Source organism: Patagioenas fasciata, chromosome 2, assembly GCF_037038585.1.
Source record: "Patagioenas fasciata isolate bPatFas1 chromosome 2, bPatFas1.hap1, whole genome shotgun sequence".
In the NCBI taxonomy this organism is placed as follows: Eukaryota; Metazoa; Chordata; class Aves; order Columbiformes; family Columbidae; genus Patagioenas; species Patagioenas fasciata.
In genome coordinates this window covers 131,242,175-131,252,970 of record NC_092521.1, presented here as the reverse complement: position 1 = coordinate 131,252,970, position 10,796 = coordinate 131,242,175, and the positions used below count along the sequence as shown (strand labels likewise).

General features: G+C 35.1%; 1 protein-coding gene across 9 annotated transcripts in view; it reads right to left on the bottom strand.

Annotated features, from left to right (window-relative positions):
• TBC1D5 (TBC1 domain family member 5) overlaps positions 1-10,796 on the bottom strand; it is a 316,442-nt gene that overhangs the window by 184,399 nt on the left and 121,247 nt on the right. For all 9 annotated transcript variants that reach the window (XM_065830710.2, XM_065830709.2, XM_071804973.1 and 6 more), the window contains one exon: positions 4,166-4,301. In XM_065830710.2, coding sequence (XP_065686782.1) covers positions 4,166-4,265 — 100 coding nt within the window. In that variant the 5' untranslated portion in view covers positions 4,266-4,301. The remainder of the gene's footprint in view (positions 1-4,165; positions 4,302-10,796) is intronic.

The window sequence follows — 10,796 nt, the reverse complement described above, 5'->3', positions numbered from 1 at the left end:
ATCCCCCAAACTCCAAACCAAAACACCCAGACCCATTAAAGGTTTCGCCTTTTCTTCTATTAAGAACAAAGAACACATTACATTTTTCTATGTGAAGTGTGCTATTAAATAATAGCTTGTACACTAATTAAAGCAAATGTAATTGTGAGAACACACTGACATTGTTAAAGTAAATTACCCAATTCGTTAATAGTTTCATTTCAAGTGACCTTAATTGTATTAATTATGATATTGAGCAAATTAAATTGAAGAGTATTAAGTGCATTGTTCCTGTCTGTCCTTAGAGGATCAACTTTCTCATTACATCAATGAAATGGGAATACTACCTACTATGCTCTTCAAACTTCTGTCAGAATGTGGTGAACACTATAACTTAGAGTAAAAATTTATGGCAGCTCAGAAACAGTTAACCTACTTATGCTGTTTCAATGCGATATAAACCTGAAGCATCTGGAAACAAGTAGCTGTTCAGATGCAATACACAGTGAGAAGGTAGAACAGCAAAGTTTCTCAAATTTCTCCTCATATATTCAGGGTTTATAAAGTCTCTGCTGGAGACAAAAAAAGATAAGATTCATCAGTTTCTCTGATAAAAGATTCTTATTTCAGTAGGAATCATGCAAAAATATTATTAGAACAAAATGAAAAGTATCATTAAGATTTTTGGAACAGAAAATGTAGCAAAATAACATCAACTTAGTATAGTCAAAAGCAAACATCACAATGCATATATACATATATGCATGTAAATTAAAATATAATTGGATCCAAAGATACAATCCAAAATGAAAATTTCTGAAAGGAACAAAAATCTTCCATTTGAACTATCAGAGTGCAAAAGTAAGAATCCCTGCCACAAATTTCTTACCATTAAAAATGCTATTTAAAAAGCACATATGCGTGCACACATGCAAAGAGCATTTTTCTATCTTGAAAAAAATATCAGACACAAGGAAAATAACACAGGCCAAAATGACCATCACAAAGAGACTGAAATACTGTCTTACCAGTTTTTTGGGGTTTTTTTTGTTATTTTAAAAAATATTTTAAAGTGATAGAAAAAAAGATCTTGACTGTCAATTAGTTAACAGCATATCCTGAATTTTGTAAACTTGCAAAAACAAGCACATCCTCACGACTTATCATAACTCAAGATTCAAAGTTCCTCAGTTACACAAAATTTGGAGTACTATGAACACTCAGATCTTCCTCCAAATGACACTTACCTCCTCTGTTATGCTCTACTTTTGTTTGTTCAGCTAGGTAATTATCTCCTGCCTGTCATGTGCAACATTAAACCATGCAGCTGTTCCCAGCAAACCATGTCCTACTCTTCTCAGGCCACTTCTTCAAAATCTCAGGAATACCTTCATTTGTATGTCTGCCCTCCATTGTGCTAACAGCCCTGTCCCAAATAAACCACATTTTCTCTTTATACCTTCAGTGAGATTTTAATAAAAGCACAGAGTAGTACTAGACTCAATCAACATATTTCTGGAATCCCATCCAATATATCCTTGCAAGCTGACAGCAAATGAAGAAAGAGTAGCCTATGCATGTAGTTTTTCCAGTCGGCTATACTAAACAGCAATCCATGAATTTCTGAAATTTTGTTCATTTTATGAAAATGCCTTATGAGAGAATTTCAAAACTCCAGCTAGACATGGCATCTCCTGGTTCTCCATCAAGTTTTGGTATCAGTTGCACATACTAAAAATACGATATTTCATGAAGATTAACAAATCTGACTAGCTCTATGATTAAGAATTTATTTTCAGCATCTTCATCAGTGATGTGATTTATGTTTATTACCACATCTCAGTGAAGACTTCTATCACTTTGCACACAAGGTGATACTTCAAGCATTCAGCACAGCTTCAAAAATCAATTCAGATGTCCTGATATTCCACAATATTGGATAGAACAATTCCAACTGAGGGACTCCTCCATATTTCTATGATACAGAAGACTTTAAGATATAGATTTTCACCAAGTTGATACTGTATCACTCTTGAGGCTGAGTTGAAAAACCTTGTGTTAAAATACTTTTGTGAAGACAATGATGGGCAGATTGCAGGGGCAGGAATGACTGTATACTCTGATGCCCAATGACCTAATACCATCTAAGCCTATGCTTTGTTTAAAACGAAATACTAAAACGTCAAAGACTTATTTTGGATATATAATATTTCAAATTAAAATGCAGTATGTGTTTCACAGTAAAAAAACCTATGAAGATGAAATGGATGCTTTATATAAAATATTTACATAGATCGAACATAAAAAATGTACCATAGTTGGTAACCTTTATGACTTGGGGAACCATGTATTTACATATCTTTATCTTTGCATGTGCATATGTGTGTGTTGTGTATATATTTTTAACAGTTGACAGCTGTTTTAGAGCATACAGAGATGCCAAGCTGAATGAGGGTCTTGATTACTTCAAGATTAGCTATCTAAAGTTTCTATTCATTTTAAGTGTTGTTAGTGCGAAGAGTCATTAGTCACTTCCTTGTCTCATAGAACATCAGCATACATTTACATTGTTAATGAACATTTGGGGTAAATGAATTAATGGCACTTTTAAACATCAATTCAATACTAATAACTTTGTATGTCATAGAAATGTTAAGGTTGGGATAAAAATGAGAAACCTTTTCAGTCAAGGTAACTAATTGCTTCTGGGCACACTAAAGGGTAACATTAATTTACAGTGTTTTTTTAACAGTGTAAAAATCTTGTTTTTTCTTGAAACAGGGTTGAGAGAATCACCAGTATTTTTTAAAGGAAAAAAATGAGAAGAAAATCCTTATCTTTTTTTTTTTTTTGATTGGAGTAGACTAGAGGAAAACTATATTTCCTCTTGAAAATGGCTATTATTTAAGGGTATTGCAAAAAATTATTCTAAAGTTTCTAAAAACAGGTCCAAAAATGCATTTAGTTCATCAAATTAAAATGGTTCTGTACCGTTAAGATATCAAATATAATAGAGTAGGAACACTGACCTAGAAAAGCTATTTCATTTAATTCTCAGGTTTTAAAGCACTTCCCCCTTAATGTTCATTCTCATTTTCTAACATTGAGAAAGCTTCATAAACCAATGAAGAAAAAATGAAAAAAATAGCTCAAAGGGACAATGAAGTTTTACCAATGTATTTGAAAGCAAAACATCAGCTTCATATAAACTAAAGTAATACACCTGACTAAGCAAAACTTGACATACCTTTTTTAATAAGTGCTAGTAAACAGAAAATTTACAGACAGATACACCCACACAGGGTAGTTGATCTGGGTGAGGGACTTAGGAAATGTGACAAAGTTGTTTCAACTCTGTTATTTAAAATAATTTTTTTATTTTGCCCTCCTAGTTACATGTGTTCAATGACTGGAAAATTACAGGTAGTTAAGGTGCCACTGTGTATAACTGAGTACTTGAGGAATGTTTTCATGACAAGGACGAGCTTTCTCGTTAAGCTTATCACTTTCTTTGAATGAACTATACTGTCACTGCTAGCAAATAAGTAGAAAAGACAAGCAACACAGACACGCATTGCATTATGCAAGCAGTTTGTTCTCACTGTTCATTACAGTCTTCCAAATACTGCATTTAATTAATTTATTTTAGGTTACATAGTAATTTCTACCTTTAGAGCCTGTTCATTCTATTTCAACTTTCTTTTTTTTTTTAAATAAGAATGTAAGTGCTGAGTCGAACAACAAAAAAGGAAAATCAGCCTTTTTATTTGCATTATCTCATCCAAAATAACATATTGAACCTTATTTCAGAATTTTAAAAAAAGGAAAACAGAAAAAAAAATCCCTAAAACCAAAGTAGTGTAAGAGACCATGCTTGAGAAAGCAACATAAAGACATGCTGCATTTCAATATTCTTATGCTGAAGTCAGTGTTTGGTTTATGATTAAAAAAGGATGACAGCGCATTAAACATTTGGCTAATGTTTCTGTCTGTAATTGAAAGTCGACTTTTCGTGGTTTTCATTAGTGTCAGGGTGTTCTACACATACTCTATAAAATGTTCTTTAAGTTGCCCTGTTCAACTTCATTAAGAGAATTAAACAAATTATGACAGCCACAGTTATCGTGACACACTTACATACAGTTTCTAGTTACAGAGTCAAAAAGTACAGAAATACAAAACTCACCTTCCCCTGGCTTGTTCAAATAACTCTGCAAGGGATCAATGCCTATTTCTTGTTCTTCCGTTTGCAAAGGGTGACTGGTTTCAGACACAGAATGATACATACTGGCAATAGCAAATTCCAACTGAAGGGTATTTATCTGGAGGGAAAAAAATGGAGAAACAAACACTTCAGTGTTTCTTTACCTGTTTTTCAATACACAAGTGAATAGCAAAAATGCTTAAAGCTTTTCTTTATTTTCCAGGCACAACATCACCATTAGATGTCTAACAGCAGAACAACAGCATTTCCATTCAAATGTTTTATTATTTGGAGTACAAAAGAATTGTTACAGTATCTCCAGCTATTACAGTTGCAAGTGAAAGTCCAAGTGTGGTTTCAAGAGACTGTAAAGTGGGGCAGGAGCCTTTCTCCTTCCTTTTTCTAGGTTCCCTAACTCATCTTTTCATCTGATTCTAGGGAGAACTGATGCTAGTCCTTGGGGATGATAAAGGTTATAGAGCAAAGTTGAGGTGAGAACCATTATCAGGAGCATTTTGGACTGAGGACTTCTTATCCTAGAAAAACTTCCTTTTATCCACTTCTTCTTCAGAAGTCATAGGTCAAGTGTAAGATAACAGATGCAAACACATGCAAAAAAGAGAGAATGAGATCATACTGACTGGTATTATGGCTGATTTTGGTTTTATGAAGGTGAATATCAGCTTTTTAGACACATGGTGCTAAGGAAGTATTCGAGAAACATAATCAGCTATCTAGTGAATATTTACAAAGAAGTTCTTCCAAAAATGAAGAGCAAAAGGGGAGAAAGCACAAACCCAAAACCCAGGACGTAGGTGATGTGGGTACATCATGACAGGCTGCTGAATGGCATTCACATCACTATTAGCTAAATGAACAAGAACTATGTTACAAAGTCACATGAGGAGTGTTAGAAGCTAATATTGGCTGCAACAAACAAAAGGATGCCAATAAGAGGGTGAAAAGCGGAGAAGTAAGAAGGAAAAATGACCTTTCTAGTGCATTAACAGTGCAACAGTGCATTTGTCAAGACTGCATTTTGGTCACTGTACAGCAATTTATTAACTTGCAACACAAAAGAACTGTGCCAGCCAAATAAGTCTGACTTGCCCAAGCCCACTAAGTCACTACCTATGACTGCCAGCTGAGTTGTAAATATCACTTACTGTAACTGCTTATTTTACAAGCACCATAACTTTCTAACTCCAAGAAGATTATATTTAAAAATAAATATATAAACACAAAGAGGTATGCACCTACACTTTCAGGATTGGTAGGTATGTTATCGATTTGGAAATCACTCCAATTACGCTTTTCCTTTGGTTCTTACAAGGCATGGCACTGACCATATAGGCTTTACATCTTTGGTTTACTGTCAGTAAATGAAGGGGGACCAGGATTCTTAGGACCTTTCTAGTCTTATACACTTTACATTTGCTTCATTTTCGTATCAATTTATGTAAAAAAAAAAAAAAAAAAAAAAAAAAGAAATATTAAATAACAAACAAAGCTAGTTGGGCCACTATTAGGCATTTCCTTCCAAAACAAGGTGCCCAGACAACTTCCAAAAGGATGCTCTCGCAGCTGTATTCCCTGAGGCTTTTGCCCCTACTTGTCCCAGCACCTATGTTAGTGTGGGGCTGAAATTATCTCACCATCACCTCTCACTGCTTTTTAGCTGAAACGGAACACCTGAAGTTCTTGGGAACAAGCAGCCAGGAACTGAGAGGAAGTATGACTGCACACTTCTGCAGCGGTACACCTTTACGTCAAATTATTTCTATCTTATATGATAAAAGACACCACTAAAACACAGAATTGCCTCAAAGAACTCTGTACTAGCTCAACAAAATGTATTATAATTGCAAGTAGACATCGTGTGTTTCCTATGTAATTTATAAACCATAATCATGAGCAATGCATGAATGGTAACTTGGAGGAAAACATTTATAAACTTGCTAGCCACTTAAATAACATATCAATGTTTATTTGCAGTCTTATGGCTTCATAATATAGAGAAATGTTTATAACTACCTGATATCTTAGATAAATAAATGAAAAACTTGAAAGAATTTACTCTAAGAAACAAAAAAAACAACTTTGCAAAAAGAGATGTTTCTAATTTTCTCCTGCTGGAATGTAGTTGCTGCTATGGCTCTCTTTGCTATATCATTTTAATTACCTTTCTACTGTTCTGTTGATTTTGTCTTCACAAAAATTACAAGCTTATTTTGAACTGTGCTGCCAGAGCTTTTTATTTTTATGGTCCTTCAGGCATTGCTACACTATCTGAACAAGGCACAACCCTGAGTGCCTTTCAAACTAAGAACCAGGCACAAAATGACCTTACCAGCCTTCGTAGCTTTACCAGCCACCAGTTAGTTAAGACACAATTTGCTTCAGACTTACGTTGTCTTACATCCATAACACGGTACAAAATTAGCTCTAGTAAGTTTGTTCTTCTATATTCTTCTGTTTCACATCAACCTTCTCTTGCTTAAAATACTCCCCAAATGCCACACCTTTACAACACAGGAGTCATAATGTACTTTACAGACCATTAGAGCAGTTTTAAACAGCTGAATAGATTTACTTCCGATACTCACACAGTGACTTAATCAGTTACTTGTGTTTGTTTATGGATACATTCGATTAGTGTTAAAATAAAAAAATCACTACCTATTAGTCTTGTCACACCTTAGTCCAAGCAATTTTCATTATAGTTCTATGCTTGCGTTCTTTTCAGCTCTTCTAACAAAGAGAAGTATTAAACAATTACGTTTACACTTGGGATCTTACTCTGAGAAAGATTAATTCTTTGCAGGTTTGTGGTTGTTCATATTAAATAAGATGTGATTCAAAAACATTCTCAACATGAAACAATAAAAATGTTATAAAATTCTGAAATTCAATTATTAGATTATGAGACTTGATACTGGCTATCTAGTTAAACCCTAACCTATTCCTACTTCTTTTTTTTTTTTTTTTTTTTGCCTCCAAAGATGAAGGGTTAAAAAACCCTGAAGATTAAGCACCCTTCCCAGTACTGGGAGTTCAACTGTTCTTTAATATACATGAAAAAAATACTTAACGCTGCATATGGAACATTTATCTAGCAAGGGGAATGAAAAGAGACGCTAACCCACCCCTGAGCCCAAGGAAAAGACAGGCAGATGAATGTCTCACCTGGCTTCTCTCCGTAGGGCAGCGGTGCCGGGGCAGAATCCCGCGCAGGGCTCGGCTGCTCCAGCCCCATGGATCTGCTCCTCACCCACCCACATGGAGCGAGTTCAATCTACTTTTTGGCAACGGCAATGGCAGCTCGTCAGTACATCTGTGATCTATCGGCCCAAGTCTGCAGCGGAGGCCACCACAAATCCCTCCCTTGAAAGGCAGGCTTATGGACTCCAGCACAGAACTCCACCAGATATGAAAGGGCCTCTGTAGAGATACTTGCTTGTAGCACATCCTCCTCTCCCCCCGTGACCTCCTCCATGCTCCATAGGTGATAAAATACCAAATTGTTTCTATTAGGAGAAACTTCACTGATGTTTACTAACATCTACTTCATGAACAACCTCTTTCTACTTGTTGTATTAGATAGTCTGATTTAACGTACCCATTCTAACTCAGAGAACTTTTCTTGCTCTCAGTGAGCACTTAGCTTTGAAGTCTGCTGCTTCTTTTCTAGACATCAGGAGGTTTTTGCCTTCCATATTAGTTGCTCTAAGATGTGATAACATTTCTATTACGTCTTGCCATAAATTAGTATTTCTTACACATTTATGCCTTCATCAGCATTGCCATTCTTCCTGTATCCAAATTTGTGAGTTTGGAATGCTTAAAAAACCCAATATTTTAAACACCCAAAATGAAAACCCTTCTTCACCAGACTAACAGTGGCAAAAGCCTCAAACCAGCCATACTTCATCTGCCATTAACATGCATAAACTATCTCTATCCATCTAGGACTACAAGACAAAGATAAAAGTCTAAGTGAGATGTGCTTCTATCATTAGCTAAACTGCCAATGAAGCATCAGTCACATCTGGACTGCAGTTGGGCAAAACACAGCAAAAATGTATTGCACAAACACAAAGGTATATATCTATAACCAGAACTGTACAAAACAGCAGAGTCATCTGTAACAAGTTTGCAACAACTGTTCATATAATAAACTGATTATAATGAATGTTTAGTTAGAAAATGAAAAGTTCAAAATGAAAACAAACGTTATATAGTTTCTTTTAGTTCTGAGACTATTAACTACCATGAGAGCAAGTGGCAATACTACTCTAACCTCAAAAATTTGATGAATTTAAAATCAGTATTTCATAAGCAAGACATAGCACAGTTGAACATGAATACTGTACCTTATTTTAAGTGCTAAGACATTCATTTACCTCTTCACTTATAACAGATATTGAATACAAATATTCAGTATTCAAAGGCGCAGTTTATAGATAATAAGCATTGTTTCAAAAACGGTTACTAAAGTATTTCAGTTAAGAAAACCCCTAAAAATACCTCATCTAAAATGTTTCCCTTAATCAGTGTTTCTGTAGACTTCTAAAAAATGATTTATCCAAACCATATAAAATTTCATGTTTAAGATGTGAAGAGTAGTCACATTGTCTGGGCAAAATTAGAAAATGTAATCAGTCTCACAAAGGACATTTTGAAGGTGTAACTGAATAGACAAAAAGTAATTAGGCAATTCTGAGCTTTTGCAACATCCATTTCCCCCCTCTCCCCACCCACCTGTGGTGATATGAAAGGAGATGACCTGCGGCTGGAGGATGTACTTGGGACCAGGGCAGAACTGCACAAATCGCAGCACTTGCCCCACTCTTGCCCTCTGACAATCTCTTCCCCCAAAATGATCAAGCAAAAAGAAAAAAAAAAATATGCTTAAAGAAAGGAAAAAGAGAAGCTGCTAACATTGGAGAAGAAGCTGAAGAACACTGTTTCATCTTGGATATGCTAAAAATAGAAATCAGTTTATATCAGTACCAGCAAAGCTACCAGAATACGACATTTCTGAAAACTACTGAAGCGTACCAAAATATTTAAATAATACTTTGCATTCATTCTATTAGATTGTATCAACCACCTTCTCCAAATTATCTTTGGGCCTTTATTTCATGCCATATAGCAAAGTTTACCATTTTAATTACTTAAATTGATGACAAGTAGAGGAAGTACTTGTTTAGCTAAGTGATAAATTAGCTGCCCTGTGAAGTCAAATTGATTAAAATGACCTGACTAAAAGCAAATGTCTGATGTGGTAATGGTCTCATGCATGTTTTGTTAAGTTTGACAGCATCATGTTATGAGAGTTCACAATTCTGCCCCTCATTTGAAGCTTATGAAGTAATCAAGCATGTTAGCACACAGAAGTGAGGATTCTCCAGAATGCGAAAACATTTTGAAGTAGCTAAGGAATTAAGTATTAGGAGAATAAACACGATTGTGTTTGTTTAAAGCAATGAAGTACAGATGACTTGCAAATAATCTAGAAACAGTTCCAGACCCTGGGTTTTCTTTCACTAGACAAATCTCCCAGGCCTTAAACTATTCCTCCTGAACTTTTCTCTGAATATAGGACTGAGCAGAAGACAGTCCTCAGCAAGAACTTTGGAAAATGAGGAGCATTTGGCATGCTTCAAGCTGGATACTTTTTACTAAGACACTCATTAATAGGCATTTTTGAAAATTTTGTTTCAACCTGTAATATTCACTGCTTTATTCTTTGCTCTGGGAGTGACTTTTACTCAGGCCACTTGGACCACCTATCCCATAGCACTGAGCTCTTCCACTCTCCATCACTTGAGCCCTTTACTACCATGACCTCCATTTAAATACAGAAGATACTAGTCCAAGTATCTCCAACAAAACTCCACCAAATTCAAACAATCCCCCTATGCCCCACCTCCAGTTTAAAATTAGCTATGGTTTCTACTCAGCCACTTCTACAGGTTCCCACCACCCACTGAAGAAATATCTCTTACGAAAGCATTCACTAACTCAGAAGAAAAGTACACAATTTGAAAAACTTCGGATAGCATAAAGCAAGTCTGTTTTCTTTTATAAAATGTATCAGATTATGTATCATTAAAATAGAATGATGTAAACATATAAAAGGAGTGACATGGTAGAGCGGATGAACATTAACATCAGCTGGGGTCCAGAACAAAACGAACAAGATCATGCCACTGATGGACAGGTTAACAGCCACTGAGCCTGATGATCATGAAATGCAATTAATTTTGTCCCATTTAATAACATTTCCTGCATTTTAACTTCTGTCTGTCTGATCTTTAATACAAAAACAGAGTTACATTGGACTTTAAATAAGTTAATTAAGTATTAAAATCAATCATGTGAAAGTCTTAATATTTAATATTGTTAGATTGTATATCAAAGTGGTTTTATTATTTATTTACTCCAAACCTTTCCAGAATACTTCATGTGGCAACAGGGGGTCTGTATCTCACAAGATAAATGCATTTACAATGCCAAATAAATTATATATAAAAGCATTTGTCTTAATACATGTCATTCAATATTAAATATCACCCATTGGTACCACCCTGAAACCCTAATCCATTTT